Below are 17,516 nucleotides of genomic sequence, written 5' to 3'. Positions count from 1 at the left end.
TGAGTTATAATTTTTGGAGGGAAGTGGTAACTGGAGAGTCGGAGGGAAAATCAGGAAAAGATAGTAGTTTTGGAGGATATTTTTTTAGTGTACACATATTTGACAAAATTAGTTAAATAAGTTATTAAATTTGATTATATCTAATGAAAAGGTGGGTAAACAATAACTAATAAGCTTAAATAGTATATTATAAATTTACGTATTTTAGCTGTACACACTAATTATAGTTTATGTTTATATAAATAAAAACTAACTCAAATATGTATAAGTAGGTTATATAAATAAATATTTATGATTAAAGATCGAATGAGCTTGACTCTATTTACCACACACAAACGCACATATATAAGCCATATTGGTTAAGTTTGAATTTAATTTACCAATATAGTTTGTAAATGAGCTATTATGGAACATAATAAGTTTTATTAGGCATAATGTGACCCTATGGACGCTATCATGGTCCATTAAAGCATGTATAATTGTTATTGCTTATTATGATCTCGTATGACTTAGTACAACTCAATAAAAAGATCCAATATGATATAATAAAACATACATGGTTTTACCAAAGGCCATCGTGACCAATAAGAACCAATATAGTCCACTATGATATTATGATATATTATTGCCCGTTCTAAGGACCTATATAGTCCATTATGACATTATAATATATTATTGCCCATTATGATCTCACTACAACTTGATATATTCACCCAATATAACATAATAAAGGCCAAATAGTCAATTAAAAATGATCATGAGTAATAAGGCCTCACATGATGTATTTATAATTGACATTACCATACAATATAATCTCTAAAGGCCCAAATGGCCTAGTAAATTCCATTATGCTCCATTGACCCATTAATTTGCTTCTTTAAAATGATAAATTAAATGTCGACTTTATTTAATACTTGATTACCAAATAAAACTTCCAACATATAATGTGGTGGTTTCATATCCACTAAATGCTTCTACATTATTTCCTAGCCCCGACCCGACTTTGATGACCGACCCGAAAATTTTAATGTTTGGTTGAGAAAAATTCTTTCACAAAATATGGACCCCAATAAAAAAAAAATCCTTGGTCCGCCACTGTCTATTACTATAATGTATATAAGAGAGGAGGTTGAAAATTAAGAGAATACAAGTTATAATGCACAAGGTATAAGACATCAAAGCTACAATAGAAATACAACACAACTCATAAAGGTTCTCAAAAGTAAAACCACAACCAATAGTCCATGGCTTTATAGCCTATTGGTATCTTGGGGTGCGATAAGAATTTGGGACCAATAGGTCTTGAGTTCGATTCTCACAAAGGGATTTTTCTCATATTTATTGGGTTTTCCCCTGAATTGGTGTATAAGAATTATGCCTAGTGGAGATGGATATGATCGGATGGTTCCGCTGATGGCACGATGATACGCTAGTGATCCGTCAGTGATCCAAACTTACCGTTAAAAAAAAAACACAACCAATAGGGATGCAGCACAAGGATCACTATCCACACCATCTATTCAAATCCTCATCCATACTTGAAAACGATCCTGGCCTCAAATTTCCAAAGCCCCCTCTCCTTCCCTTTTTGCCCTAGTTTCTTGAAACTAACACTCGCCTTTCTCTTTCCCTTCATGCACAAAGATGGAACCTGACGACTAAGAACCTGCGATTAAGAACAAACGGTAATGAAATCGCAAACCTCATCTTCTTTTGAGCACCTATAGGTGTCCTTGGAGCATTTTCAAGTTATAAATTATAAATCGTAGTTACTTTATTAGATCATTTTCATGATTTGAATAGGGTTATAATGTTGGTGAATTTTGTTCGTAGAGCAGCTCTGAAGCAATAGGAAACAATTGGAGTGAAGAATTTCATGCTTTGCAAAAACCCAATAGTTTAGGAATTTTATCCCTTTTGCAAGAAAAAAGCTCTTCTTTTTGATTTTGTGATTCTTGACACGGGTTTGGTTCGAAGTTGCTTGTTTTGTTGGAGATCTAGGGTTTAGACTTATGTTCATCGAGTTTCTTTTAATTTAGTTAAATTATGTATTATCCTTGTTCAATTTCTTTTAAATTAATTAAGTATATTGCATTTATTTTGATTTTCAAGTGGATTTTAGATCTGTTTTTTTATTCCCTTCAATTAAAGATTTGGAGCTTAGCCGTTTTGATTCAACAGTAAAGAAAAGAAAGGTAAACTCTTCATTTTATTGAGTTTATGAGAAACTTTATTATTGTTATAAAGAAAAAAAATGAAGTAGAACGCAATATCATTTTTCTTGGGCATTTATATGTCATCTATCTTCTATCTGGTGGTTGATGGCTTAATATATGTAGATTTTTTATGATTGGACATGTGTAATGGTTGTTATATGGTAGGATGATTTTCTTTTTATCATCTTTAGTGATAGATTAGAATGTAGCTTGGCTAATAATTTGTTCTTGACATGAAGTTAGGAACAATGGGGTTCTGGTGTCGCTGCAGTTGCATTTAACCCTACTTATTGAAGGTATTGACCTCAATCTTTATATCATAATTTATTGTTTTTAATGTATTTATATTGGAAATTGAACTTATTAGAAGTTGGCCTTGCGTATTTAGGGTAATACATGTTTCCTTATAATACATACGAGGGACCTATTACTGGATCTAGAGTTCAACGCTGGGATCCTCCCTAGAGCCTGTTGTCCTACACATCCAGTTTTGGTTGGAATGCAAACGGTGTGTGTGGGTCACAGAAGTCAATAAAATCTCTCCAGCTAATGATTATTTAATGGGTGGATCTATTTCCGCGGGTAGTCTACAAACGTCTTAGCCTGACATTGAAAAGTCAAAACGAGTAGTTTTTGACACGTTTGGTTCACCCAGTAAATGAGTCATCTGCTTCCGCGGGTAGTCTACAACCATCTTAGCTAGGCATTGAAAGTATTCTACATAAATACATTTAGTAAAAATGAACTGATAGTTGCGTGTGAAATAACTAATAAGTTGAAGGCTACACTACTTAAATCTAACGTTTTGCTATTTTCGGAATTGTGTACAATGCTATTAAGTTTTGGTGGGAGGCTGGTGGCTATACACAGAGTCCTGGTAGAATATGAATGATTATATTGGTATTATATCATCCATTAAGTTTTCTTTGAATAAGTGTTTATATTGTTCCTTTTGTGATTTTACCCAGTTTCACTAAAACAATGTGATCGCGGTTCCAGATGCTAATTTTCATTCTCTCCCTTCCACTCGGCAAAAACAACAATATATCCTTGTATGTTTCCTTCCAATTGTATTGCGATTTATATGCATATAATTATGTAGCATCTTCTTTATTAACGTCCAAGTAATGACAATAGTGATTTTGATCTATGTAGAGATTAGATAACATGACTACTAGAAGGTACAAATATCAGGAGGCGAGAACATGTGTAAGATTATCATGTGATATGCTGGGAAAAGGAATAAGTCAACCCCGGTAAATATTGGACATATTACATGTCGGACGGTAAACAGGGTGATATAGGTATGTATGTGCTTATTAAATAGCCTCTTGTTGGCCCCTTTTGCTTAATATATAAAAGTTTGTTCAAAAAATATGTTTACTAAATTTTATGTCATTTGCTGGGTGATGTTTAATTTGAAGTGAAAATAAACTCTCATTATTTGGTTTCTTGGCAAATTATGAAAAGCCAAATTCTTGGTGATGGAAAAAATGGCATAAAAATTGTTAGTGGTAAAATAGTAGAGCAAAAGTCCGCATGCACCTGGAAAATATTTTTAAAAAAATTAGTAATAAAATAGTATAGCAAAAGACTACATGCACCTGGATCAAATATCCATATTATGAACCTAACGATTAGACTCTTTGAAGTCGTCTGCATAATACCAAATGATGGACTTACCAGTCTTTTTTTAGACTTTGCTTTTTTACCCTTGCACTATTACTCTATTTTTACACCCGCCCAACTTTAAAAAAATTGCAATTGTAATCCCTAGACTACAACTCCTACTTTTGCAAATGCCAATACATTGTGTTTTACGAAATGTCTTAGACATTGTGTTGTACTCTTTGTGTCTACCTTTGTGATTTACACTTTTCTTTTTGTAATTGTCTTTTACACACTGCGTTTTACGAATCATGTTTTGTCTTACTATATGTTTCCACCCGTCGCGCGCCGCCGCAACGCGCGACAGGCAAAATCCTAGTTTGTTGAAAACTAAAATCTAAGTCGGAGATGAAGTTTTCCTCAAAAGCATTCTAAACTCTACCGAGACTGTAGCAAGACTGTAAGAGGAAGGGTCTAGAGCTTGGACCCAAATGATCTAGTTGGTGGTACAGAGATTGAACCAGAATGGTGTGAGGTAAACGTTCAAGTACCGATAAAAAAAGATGAAAACTTGGTAAGACCATATGGTTTATTTTCTACAATTCAAGATTGTATTGGTGCATCCATCGCATGGCCGTATCCATTCATCTCGGTATGTATTTGTTAAACTTGTGATACAAATAATTTTTTAATATCATGGAACTTAATGCTTATACATGGGTGGTTTATTTGTAGGTAGTCCATGAGGATTGAGGACGCATGATGACTCAAGATTTTATGCTTCTTTTTTCTTTAATTGCTTAATTTCTTTGTTAAATGTTAAGACTCTATGTCAGATAATGTTATAACTTATTTATGGTTGGTGTTTTTGTTATGAACATGCTTATTTGAAATATAATGAAGTTTTATTTCTTTCATTAGTTGATGTTATACAAAAACTACTAGGATGTTATATGTTGATGGTCTGTTTATAAAATTGGTTTTATAATCTTATTCGAGATATTAGGAGCATTTTCTTGATATTAAAGTAGTTATAACGTTGCATCATAAGGGTCCTATAAATTAATTTTTAAGGACGCTTGTATGTGTATCAAAAGATTAAAAGTAGGTAATCACATTTTAGAACATTGTAAAAGTGTCATAATATGTTCTTTTTAGGACACTATTTAAGTTGTCTATAGACATATTATGCGACCATAAAATTGGTTTCATAATCTTATTTGGTATATTAGGACCTTTTTCTTGGTACTAAATTAACTATAATGTTACATCATAAGGGTCCTATCAATTAATTTCTAAGGACGCTTGTAAGTATATCAAAAGATTAAAAGTATGTAAGCACATGTTAGAACATCGTAAAAGTGTCCTAATATGTTTTTATTAGGACACTATTTTGGTTGTTCAAAGACATATTATGCGACCATCAAATTGGTTTCATAATCTTATTTGAGCTGTTAGGACGCTTTTTTAGTTCCGGGACTTTTTACGACCACTTTACATGAAACGCTTTTACCAGGGGTCCTATTAAATGAAAGGTCCTATAAAATAGCATTTTAAGACGCTTTTGCGCGTACTAAAAACCCAGTTTTCTTGTAGTGGCGCTGTCACTGTTTGAACTTAGAAATAGGAGTTTGAAATTTGGGGATTTTAAAATTTAGGGGCTTTGATGGGTGGTGGCGGTCTGAGAAGGTATTGAGAGAGAGATAATGTCTGAATGAGGTTGGCTAGTTTACTCTTGGATTAGGGTTTTTTATGTGATGGGGAAGAAGATGGAATGGGGAAGAAGAATAGAAGATAGAATGGGTTGTTAGAGTTTTAAATGTACTTCATTAATATGGGTTGGGAAAAGACATAATTGCCCATCAGGTGTTTTGCACGTGACATGTTTTAATGGTTAAAATGGATGACGTTTAGGGCGAGGAGTAAAATCATGAAGGGCTTCATAGATCAGGGAGTAAAATGTCCGTTTTTAAAGGTTTGGGGCAAAACCGTTAAAGTGACCAAACCACAGGGAGCAAAACGGAAGTTTACTCTTTTTTTTAAAGGTTAACCAACCACTATATAGTAGTTAGTAATGCTATCAAAATCAAGAAGCCATCGAGGATTGCACCCGAATTTCCCGAAAAGGGGGTGGTGTTTTCACTCGGTATCAAGTTCCCTGATCCCCTCCTCGAAGTAACTCGGTATACTCTAATGTAGGGGTGTGCTTGGGTCGGTTTGGTTCGGTTTTTACTATTAACCATAACCATAACCGCTAGTTCGGTTATGGAGTTTTGGTAACCATAACCATAACCATAACCAAACTTCGGTTACGGTTAATCGGTTATGAAGTCAGTTATGGTTCGGTTTTGGTTAATTTCGGTTAAGTAAGCAAGCAAGGTTTGAAGTAAATAGTGTTGTGCACGATTTAAACTTAGCTTGAGCCTATTTTATAAAATAACGGAGACTAACTTTTTGGTTAAACTACCGATTTAGGGTTCTTTTTAATAAGGTAATTCTCAAATAAAAAAATTATGGCCATAACACCTTAGTTCTTTATCAAAATAAATGACATCTACATCAAGATCATTTTGTTACTAACATACTTTTATCTTAGTAAAAACCCTCTATATGGTTTTGTAAAACACAAGTCCATTATATAAAGTTAACATCACAAGTTTGGTTCACACTACAAGAACAGGGCACCTTTACCGGCGACAGGTGTCGCCGGTATTGACCACTTTTGTCGCCGCTATTGACTATTAGCGGCGACATGTCGCCGGTAAAGCGTCGCCGGTATTGCTCGGACGCTATTGACCGGATGTCGCCGGTAAAGATTGTTGTCGCCGGTATTGATGCTGTACTTTTAGCGACGACAGTTGTCGTCGCTAAAAGTATCGCCGGTGTTGACTTTCGTCGGTAAAGGGAGAAGAGCAATAGCGGTGACACGTGTCGCCGCTAAAAGTCTGTTTTTTTTAATACAGCAGCTGTATATACAGCTGCCCAGCCAGTTTTACGGCCGAAAAAACAAAACCTGCCTATTTTCAAACAACGCAAGCATACGCAATGAACATAATCAACATATACTAAAGGTAATATAATTAAAAACTACGTTTAAGTCGTACATTATATCCTACAACGTTTAATTAAATCCAAAGCATACATTAAAAACAAGTCACTCATCGTCATCGTTATCGTTGGGTTCATCGTCGGATTCATTATCGAATAAGTTGTCAGAATCGTAGTCTTTTGACTTTCCTTTTCCTTTTCCTTGTGAAGCAAGATAGTTGTTAAGTTGGTTCAAAAATGACGGGGTTTGGAACAAGCTGTTAACAAAATCCTACAATAATAGATAGCAAAACGTATATTAGCATATTAATTAACGCTACCAACATATATTTAACAAGGAAACATGCATTCGTTTGTCATTTTTTTAAATTGCGCAGTTTACCTCGGAAAAGGGTTCTTGCGTCCGAGCTTGCGAAGACGACATGTTAGATGACGAGTGCGAGGACGTGTTGGAAGAAGGTTTAGGCCCCATCCCGTGGTACCATCCTCGCCGCTCACCCAACACTTCCTGATACGGGGCAATTGGCGGACCCTAACCGCTCCATTCACTAGTGGCATGTTGTATGTTCCGCTGTATTTTACGAAGATGATTAAATATATGTGTGTGTATATATATATATATTTGTTATAGAAAATAATACTTAAAAGAAATACTTACGTAATTTTGTTCAGCAACCGGATCAACCCAATTCCCTTGATTGTCCGTGTGGGTTTTAGCATACGTAGGTACCCAATCCATATCCTGTTTAACATTAAACTTAGATTAGACATTAAATAAACAAAAGCTTACACACACGCACACATACATAAAACATTACATTTTTATAGGCGGTGCTACCGTACGAAGATGTCCCCCCACGGTATGGGAATTGTTGTTTCTCGCGTACTAGTGTGTTGGCCTTGCTTCTTTTAATATATTTTTCTTCCCGGAAACCTTCGATGGTTCTCAACCAGTTATCATAGGGCATATCCTTGGGATGGAATGCCCTTGCACTCTCAAGATCATCGTAACCTCCCTTGCTCTTAAATAATTTTTTAGCATCGTACTTGCGGTCAGAGTACCGCTTCATAAGCACAGCCCTAATGCCACCCGTCAAGTTTTTGGCCTCTATATCACGTTCCACTTCATCAAAATTGAAATTTTCCTACAAATTAAATAAAAAAGTTAAAATATCATATATAAATTAGATTTGCATGTGCTTAAATATTTGATAAAATTTTATGCATATAAGTTATTTACCCGTAAGTGGTTCATGAGGGCATCCTTGTAATTTTGTTCAACGTTATCCCATCCAATTTTATCGAAGGGGATGGACCGCCACATATACAGGCCGGCCTCCCGTGAAAACATATCCCTTGTTTTACCAACAGGGGTATACGTCACCTGCCTGTCAAACGTAAGCGATACAGCCCCCCCCCCCCCCGCTTTTACCAGACGCCTTAGTTTCTCGTTTTTTGCTTTCCCCCTAACCCTCTTCGGGGGAACCGCTGCAATTAAAACAAAAATAATTAGTAACAACATTTATAATATATAAAATATAAGGACTACAAAATAATTTAGTAAAAGACTTACCGTCTGTCTCGTGTGTGCCATGAAATCCACCAGGTGGAAGCGGTGGATCACCAGCGCCGCCACCCCCATGTCCCCAGGGGGCCACATCAGCCATCAGATACGCGAATATCAAGAGTATCGAAAACATAATCCCTATAAAGTTACAAATGTTACAGCATGTGTATCTAATACAAATTAAGGGAAAGTACAACAAGTGTAACTCAAATTCAAATAAATATTTCAAACAAGTGTTTATCAATTACAAATCAATAAAAATTACAATAACTTTTCTTTTAGTCAGACTCCACATAATCGGGATCATCCTCATCATAATCAGCCTCGACCTCATCAGAATCAGTCTCGACTTCAAACACTTCATCGACGGTGGCCGTTGGGGGATCAACTTCAATTGAAGGCTCACCCGCAGTAACATGAGAAGATCCAATTTGAAAGTATTGGGTCAAGTCAATGACAAGTGGACAGTTAGATGAAGAGTTGTTGTCAACAACGTCACTATCTTCTAAGCGTTTGCCAACATTTTGAACCTTATTGACGCGGTCATCACTTAATGGTCGATCCCAAATTCTTCGATGATTAACATTTTCGACTACCCACCTATGTTTATTTTTTTGGTTTCGAGACGTTTCTTGGATGAAGAACACTTGTTTGGCTTGCGAAGCAAATATGAGATGATCGTCTTTGTCCCATTCATGTTCAGTGCTTATACTGGTGATATTATTGTCATGGTTTACACCCCTTTGAGTATCAAACCACTTGCACCGAAATAGGACAGTGGAATAATCATTTGTATAACGCAACTCAATAATTTCTTCTAATTGGCCATAAAATTTCACACCGTTCTCTCCAACCACTTCCACCCCAGAGTTTTGCGTTGCGCATTTTGCATCACGTTCAAGTGTCTTAAACCTAACACCGTTGACTATGCAAGCAGTGTAAGTGTAAGCAGTCATTTTCGCACAAATTGAAAGAGCATACAACTCCGGGTGGAATTCTGGAGAATTTTGTGTTTTCATCGAATGGACCTAACAAATATATAGTAATAATGTTTGTTATATATGTATTACCTAGCAAGTATAGAGTAATGAGTGTTATATATGTATTATACCTTATGGAGAAACCATCCCGGAAATTTGGTTTTAAGATCATCATGGGGATGTGTATGTTTGAATTCACTACATTGATGACAAATATAAGAAAGGAACGAAAAATACCAATTAACAGATTATGAAATGTTAAAGATAGAAGCACTCACTTCATGTACTCCCTAACTTCTGCGCAGTTTTTGAGGACAAACCATTCCATCTTGCTTTTTTCGATGAATGATAGATATTTCTCCTTTCTTACGCCAACATAACGACATTTGGACTCAAACACCCATAACTTTCTTTTTTCAACAACGACATCATCGTTTCTATCTGGGCGATTGAACTTAGTCTGAACATCTTTAAGGTACATTGAACAAAATGTTAGAGCTTCTTCAAACACATAACATTCAGCTATACAACCTTCAGGCCTTGCCGGGTTTTTAACATAGTTCTTTAGTTTTTTCATGTACCTTTCAAATGGATACATCCATCTAAAAGCTACTGGACCTCCCGCAATCGCTTCATCAGGTAAATGCACAAGTAAATGAACCATAATGTCAAAAAACGCAGGTGGATAGATCATCTCTAACTTGCATAAGATGGTAACAATGTCATCCTTTGCTTTCTTCATATCATCCACCGATAGTGTTCTAGAGCAAAGTTGCTTAAAGAACATACAAAGGTCTACTATTGGTGTAGATGTATCTTTAGTCAAAAGCCCTCTAACCCCAATCGGTATCAAACGTTGCATGAGGATATGACAGTCATGAGATTTCAACCCGGTAATGTTAGCATTGTTATCTGTCACCCTCTTACTGATATTAGATCCAAACCCATCTGGTAATTTAACATTTTTTATAAACTGACAAAAAAGTTTTCGATCATCGGACTTGAATGAGTACTTTGGGTGGGGACTTAAGAACTTGCCACCCAATTGTTTCAGCCATTGTGACGGCCGAATGTTTAGTTTTTCCAAGTCGGACCGCGCATTTGGCGTGTCTTTGCTCTTATCGTTCATCAGAAGAGTACCGAGCAAGCTGTCGCACACATTTTTCTCTATATGCATTACATCTAAGTTATGTTTCAGCTGCAGAGAAGACCAATACTCAAGGTCAAAAAATATGCTTCTTTTGGACCAGTTCAACTCGAAATCTGACCGGGTTATCCTCCTACCTCCAAAATCTGGATGCTTGCCTGGTAGACGATTAATTAAACGACCTAGTTGAGCTTCTATGTCAGCTGGGCTAAACTGTCTCGGAGGGTCTCGTGTCTCGGGTCTCCCGTTAAAGTCGAGACTTGTTCTCCAAGGATGGTTGGCATCTAAGAACCGGCGATGACCAACATAAGCACATTTACCAGTTACACGTATTGAAGGAGTGTCTTGGTTACAAGTTGGGCATGCCATGTAGCCTTGTCTGCTCCAACCTGATAGGCTACTACGGGCTGGAAAGTCATTTATGGTCCATAACAACGCCGCCTTCATTGTGAAGTATATGTTTGTTGCTGCGTCTTTAGTACGTACACCTGTCTGCCACAATTGCTTAAGCTCATCCACTAACGGTCTAAGGAAAACGTCCATGTCTTTCCCCGGTGATTTAGGGCTAGGAATCAACAAGGTCAACATGAATGTGGACTCTCGCATGCAAAGCCAGGGAGGCAGATTATATGTGGTGAGTATAACCGGCCACGTGCTATGAGTCGAGGATCCACTACCGTTGTTAAAGGGATTAAAACCGTCAGCTGCAAGCCCTAAGCGAACATTTCATGGCTCCATCGCGAAGTTTGGGTACTTTTTATCAAAGTCTTGCCATGCAGATCCATCAACTGGATGACGCATAGTCCCATCTTCCGATCGTCCGGTACTATGCTGTCACGGCCCCCGACCCGGTTTGACCCGTTTCCGGAGCCGCGGGACAGAAACCCCGTGATATTTGTTTAATTGAATTTAGCAGCGGAAATTTTTAATATCAGGATCGTTGTAAAGCTAAAACTTTTCCCGATTATTTGTATTTCACAATTCGGGATAAAACCCTGATAATTTACAATGCATAAGCTTAGTGATAAATCCTTATTTCAAAACATCTTTCTTTATTTTATACTGAGCCACTATTTTAAGCTTGAAATGCTCCTCGGCACTTTTCCTGATTTACAGCAGATTACCTGAAACATGTTTGAAAAAGATTTTGTCAGCGGAAAATACTGAGTGAATTATTCTAGTTACTGAAAATGGCACATTTTATGATTATTCACAGTGTTAAGATCTTTTACGCATGTTTCTGATATCAACCAACTACCCACAGTATTTGTCACTCGACCGGATCTGTGACAGTGGTCATATCACCATTGGCTGCCCCAATGAATGACGTAAATCAATTAAATTAGGTTCGCCCACCTAAAATGATTTAAACTGTAGAAATGTGCACAATACCCCACATACTGGCTGTAATTTGGTGATTACATCAACTTAATCACTGGTATTATAATCTCGGAAAAATGAATTTGGAGTATTGTAAAATAGTTAACACTCACAAACGGTGAGAAAAGAGTTTAGAAAAGAAGAATAACTCACATTGCAGATTTACTACGGATAGAATAGGATTTTAGCCCTGTTAACCTAATTTCACAATAATGCACACAAAACAGGGTTAGTGATCAATACAGCAGTTACGATAATTTACGAGATCAAATTCTCACAATGAATGACAAAGTGCAATACTTTAACTCGTTTATCAAAATGACAAACGACAAAGTATAATGCTTCAACTCATTTATCGAATTATCGACAAACGACAAAGCATAACCCAATGTGGGCGGCACTTAGACATTCTTTGGATATATTGATCCCGGAAACTGAATCGTAATAGCGATCGAGTAATTACCCTGTTTTGCGGTAGCACCTCGATAACAGTGTGTGTGTATTTGTAGTATAATTGTGATAATTCGTCGTACAGAAAGCGTTTGGACGACGTTTTAACTTCCAATTTCAAGTCCCAAGGCCCTCTATTTATACTGAAAATTGGCTTCTCCCGCGTGTCGCGGCAGAATTCGGGGAACCTCTCGCGTATCGCCTGAGATGCCAATTTAGGGTAGGGTAGGTTTCGTGTCCAGTAGCTTGGGTGAGTTGACAGTCTTATAAAATTCAATTCAGACAATGTATAATAAGGATAATATTGATTAGGGTTTAACCCCCCCCCCCTGAGTTTTAGGGGCCCTGATCCTGATTTCGATTGTTTCGAAAATTTTAGGGTTAGTGCAGAATTACTTGGGTGTCTCAATTAGGGTTTCCTTATGGACTAATTATCATTCTAATTATTAATTTTAATGAGAGTTGTTACATCCTCCCCACCTTAGGAAAAATCTCGTCCTCGAGATTCACTGGAATAGATGAGGATATTTGCGCTTCATTTCTGACTCTAATTCCCAAGTGTATTCCGGTCCTCTCTTGGAATTCCATTTGACTTTTACCAATACAAGTCGCTTGTGTTTGAGAAACTTGATTTTCTGGTCTTCTATTTGTAAAGGTTTTTCTATGAATTTCAGTTTCTCATTTACCTCTATGTCTTGAAGGGGTACTACCAGAGATTCATCTGATAAACATTTCTTAAGGTTGGATACATGAAATACATCATGTACTCCAGCTAGTTCTTCTGGTAGCTATAAGCGGTAAGCAACTGGTCCGATTCGTTGAATCACTGGAAATGGTCCAACATATTGGGGACTCAGTTTTCCTTTCTTACCAAATCTTACAACTCCTTTCCAAGGAGATATTTTCAAAAGTACTCTGTCTCCTATTTGGAATTCAAGTGGTTTGCGATGATTGTCTGCATAGCTCTTTTGGCGATCTCTTGCTGTTTTCAATCTTTCCTTGATTTGAGTGATCTTGTCTGTAGTTTCTTGCACAATTTCTGGACCGAATAACTGACTTTCTCCTATTTCTGCCCAACATACGGGTGTTCTGCATTTGCGTCCATACAGTGCCTCGAATGAAGCGGCTTCAATACTTGAGTGATAACTATTGTTATAGGAGAATTCAATTAATGGTAAATAGTTATCCCAATTACCCCCAAAGTCAATTATACATGCTCGGAGCATGTCTTCCAGAGTTTGGATCGTCCTTTCACTTTGTCCGTCGGTCTGTGGATGATATGCGGTGCTTAAATTAAGTCGGGTTCCCATTGATGTTTGAAAACTTGTCCAAAATCGGGAAGTGAAACGACTATCTCTATCCGATACAATGGAGAGCGGGACTCCATGTAAGGATACTATTTCATCCACATACAACTTGGCTAATCTTTCCATGCTAAAGGTTTCCTTTATTGGTAGAAAATGAGCGGATTTGGTTAATCGGTCTACGATTACCCAAATTGCATCATTACCTTTTCTGGTTTTGGGTAACTTAGTAACAAAGTCCATTGTTATGAGTTCCCATTTCCATACAGGCATTTCTAACTGTTGTAATAAACCTGAGGGTTTCTGGTGTTCGGCTTTAACTTGTAAACAAGTTAAACACTTAGATACATATTCAGCTATATCCTTTTTCATTCCTATCCACCAGAAATTCTTTCTTAAATCTTGGTACATTTTGTTGTTTCCTGGGTGTACAGTATACCTAGATTTATGAGCTTCTTCTAAAATCTTTGATCTTAAATTTCCCTGTTTAGGTACCCAAATTCTGCTTTTGTGGAATTTCCAAATTCCATCATTTCCTTGTTCCAATTCTTTTAGGTAACCTTTCATTCCTTCGGCATCGTCCTTGATTGCCGTTTCCTGAATTTCTTTCAATTGTTCCATTAAATCTACTTGTAGATTTATTCTAAGAGCACGGACTCGCTTTTGTTTTTCATGATACTTACGACTTAAGGCATCAGCTACTACATTGGCCTTTCCTTCGTGATATTGAATATCACAGTCGTAATCACTCAGGACTTCCATCCATCTTCTTTGTCTCATGTTTAACTCTTTTTGCCCGAATATATACCTTAAACTCTTATGATCCGTATAAACAGTAAACTTACTTCCATACAGATAATGTCTCCAAATCTTAAGGGCAAAAACTATAGCTCCTAATTCTAAATCATGAGTCGTATAGTTCTCTTCGTGCTTTTTCAATTGTCTGGAAGCATACGCAATTACCTTCTTGCGTTGCATCAACACGCATCCATATCCTAATTTCGAAGCATCACAATATACTTCAAAATCTTCTGTTCCTTCTGGTAAAGCTAAGATTGGAGCATTGGTTAATTTCTGCTTTAAAATTTTAAAGGCTTCTTCTTGCTTTGGTCCCCACTCAAACTTAGTGGCTTTACAGGTTAGCTTAGTTAATGGTACAGCTATTTTGGAAAAATCCTTAATAAACCGTCTATAATAACCGGCTAAACCTATAAAACTTCTAATTTCCATTGCAGTTTGTGGAACTTTCCAGTTGGTAATGGCTTCGATCTTAGCGGGATCTACGTGTATACCTTCGTGATTCACCATGTGTCCTAAGAATTGTACTTCTTGTAGCCAAAATTCACACTTTGAGAATTTAGCATACAACTTTTCTTTTCTTAACAAAGTTAAGAGTGCATGTAAATGCTGACAATGCTCGGCTTGACTTTTGGAATAAATAAGTATATCGTCTATAAAAACAATTACAAATTTATGCAAATATGGTTTACAGATCCTGTTCATCATGTCCATGAATGCTGCGGGTGCATTAGTTAATCCAAAGGGCATGACTGTAAACTCATAATGTCCATACCTAGTCCTAAAAGCAGTTTTAGGTATGTCTTCTTCTTGAACTTTCAATTGATGATATCCGGATCTTAAGTCTATCTTAGAAAAATACCTAGCTCCTTGTAATTGATCGAAAAGATCATCAATCCTAGGTAATGGGTATCGATTCTTGATTGTAACCTTATTCAACTCTCTATAATCAATACACATTCTCATTGATCCATCTTTCTTTTTCACAAACAACACTAGTGCACCCCAAGGGGATGAACTAGGTTGTATAAATCCTTTGCTTAGTAATTCATCTAATTGTTTCTTTAATTCTATCATTTCGGTAGGAGCTAATCGATAAGGTGCTTTGGCTATCGGTGTAGTTCCTGGAATTAGATGAATCCTAAATTCTACCTCTCTATCTGGTGGTAATCCAGGTAAATCTTCTAGAAATACATCTGGGTATTCTGAGACTACAGGGATTTCCTTGAGTTCCTTACCTTTAGTACAGATGATTACAGAAATCATATATACTATTCCTTGGTTCCGTTCATAATTAGCAACTTTCATTACTGATATGAACTTTAATGGCTTCCGAGGTTTATCTCCTGAAATCTTAATTACCTGTCCATTAGGTGCTTGAATTTCTATAGAGTTCCTATCACAAATGATTTGAGCATGGTTGGCTATTAACCAATCCATTCCTAACACAACATCGAACTCAGCTAATTTCATAGGCAATAGGTTTGCAACAAATTTATGACCTGAAAGTTCTATTTCTACTTTTTGCAAAACCTGATTGATTTTAACTGAATTCCCATCTGCAGTTTCGACTGTAAAAATCTGCCTAACGGTAGTTAATGGTAACTTAAGAGCTTGACAGAATGAAGTATTTATAAAACTTTGGTTTGCACCAGAGTCAAATAATACTTTTGCATAGACGTTGTGGACTAAGAACGTACCGACGATCACATCCGGAATGAGTTCTGCTTCTTGAGTAGTCAGTTGGAAAGCTCTGGCATTCTTTTTAGTAGTTCCTTCAGCTGCCTTGGGTTTGTTGTCTACTGGGTTAACTAACTTAGGACATTCAGTTTTGAAATGGCTAGCTTCTCCACAATGGTAACAAATTACAGATTTCTTCCTGCAGTTTTCCTCACGATGTCCTGTTGTTTTGCGAAAATTGCAAATTCTATTGCATCTTCCAAAATGGTTCTTACGGCAAATTTTGCAAAATGGCACAATTGCAGATCGTCCTGTCCCTCTCTTCTTGGAATTACTACTATTACCCATCCTAAATCCTTGGGTAATTCTCTGAGCTAATTCCTTCTTCTTATCTTCGTCCCTTGTGCGTATCAGTTCATCCGTTAAGGTGTTAGCTAATTCTACTGCATCGTCAATAGTGCGAGGTCTCGCAGCTTTAACGATATTGCGAATTTCGCTAATAAATCCCCAAATATAGCGAGAAATGAGTACCGGTTCTGGCGAAGCCAGTGTTGGTACCACCCTAGCATATTCGAAGAATGTTGAAGTATACCCACGACAATCTACCCCGGTCATTCGATGATTTAGGAACTTATTTGCCATCTGTTCCTTCTCATACTCAGGACAGAATTTCCTTTCGACAAGATTTTTAAATTCGTCCCAAGTCATAGCATAAGCCATCCGTCTGCCTTTTTCCTGCAGCACTGTGTTCCACCATTCTAGTGCTCCTTCCTTAAACAGGTTTGAGGCATACATGACTTGATCTTCTTCAGCACATTTACTTATTGCAATTACTGCTTCGGTTTTCTCTAACCATCGCAGTGTTGCAGTTGCTCCTTCGTTGCCTGCAAATTCAGCGGGTTTACAAGCAAGGAATTCTTTGAAAGTGCAACCAGGTGTTGCAGCCTTTCGTTTCTTAGGGCGCGGCGAGTGCTGAGATTCATTGTCATGATTTATATGATCATTGCCCCCGTTTATACTATTACTGAAATTATCTTCGATAGTATGTTTACTAGGAACGATATGTTGCGGATCGTTTGGATTTTTCATAGCAGCAACGAACATTGGAATTGCGTTGGCTATTCCTTGGGCAACCATATTTTCAATATCTTGTTTGGTCATATATTGATCTTCTGGGTGTTGCTCTGATTGATTAACTTCATTTACTGGTTCGTTATCATTATTTGCCATCTGATGATAATTTTATTAGGAGTAGTTAGCAATTAGCAATTTATACAAATAATTCAAACAATTTAAAGCACATAAAGCCAAAATTATCGATTTCTCGATTCCATTTCA

The 17,516-nt window shown here is 36.9% G+C and overlaps 2 protein-coding genes and 2 long non-coding RNA genes across 15 annotated transcripts; 1 reads left to right on the top strand and 3 right to left on the bottom strand.

Moving 5' to 3' along the window:
* Positions 1-1,505: 1,505 nt before the first annotated feature.
* On the top strand, positions 1,506-4,702 carry LOC110936888. 12 transcript variants are annotated; one of them, XR_004891369.1, is made up of 6 exons: positions 1,506-1,685; positions 1,834-2,195; positions 2,460-2,512; positions 3,185-3,268; positions 3,372-4,476; positions 4,560-4,702. It is a non-coding gene; the product is annotated as an uncharacterized LOC110936888 (long non-coding RNA). The 12 variants fall into 12 exon arrangements; XR_004891368.1 differs by having other exon boundaries at positions 2,456-2,512; XR_004891367.1 differs by having other exon boundaries at positions 1,804-2,195; positions 2,456-2,512.
* A 2,174-nt stretch (positions 4,703-6,876) lies between these two features.
* On the bottom strand, positions 6,877-7,343 carry LOC118491345. Its single transcript, XR_004891366.1, has 2 exons — positions 7,255-7,343; positions 6,877-7,143 (listed from the first exon to the last, which is right to left on the bottom strand). It is a non-coding gene; the product is annotated as an uncharacterized LOC118491345 (long non-coding RNA).
* Positions 7,344-7,379: 36 nt separating this feature from the next.
* Positions 7,380-8,539, bottom strand: LOC110934893. The gene is made up of 5 exons (XM_022177612.2): positions 8,446-8,539; positions 8,113-8,360; positions 7,691-8,017; positions 7,531-7,614; positions 7,380-7,443 (listed from the first exon to the last, which is right to left on the bottom strand). Exons 1-5 carry the CDS (start codon positions 8,537-8,539, stop codon positions 7,405-7,407), a joined length of 792 nt encoding a protein of 263 aa, XP_022033304.2. The 3' UTR covers positions 7,380-7,404.
* Positions 8,540-9,693: 1,154 nt separating this feature from the next.
* On the bottom strand, positions 9,694-11,109 carry LOC118491566. Its single transcript, XM_035989434.1, has one exon. It carries the CDS (start codon positions 11,107-11,109, stop codon positions 9,694-9,696), a length of 1,416 nt encoding a protein of 471 aa, XP_035845327.1.
* Positions 11,110-17,516: the final 6,407 nt, after the last annotated feature.

Source organism: Helianthus annuus, chromosome 4 (genome assembly GCF_002127325.2).
Source record: "Helianthus annuus cultivar XRQ/B chromosome 4, HanXRQr2.0-SUNRISE, whole genome shotgun sequence".
Classification (NCBI taxonomy): Eukaryota; Viridiplantae; Streptophyta; class Magnoliopsida; order Asterales; family Asteraceae; genus Helianthus; species Helianthus annuus.
Note: the sequence above shows the minus strand (reverse complement) of the source record. Positions and strands in the feature narration are given on the sequence as shown.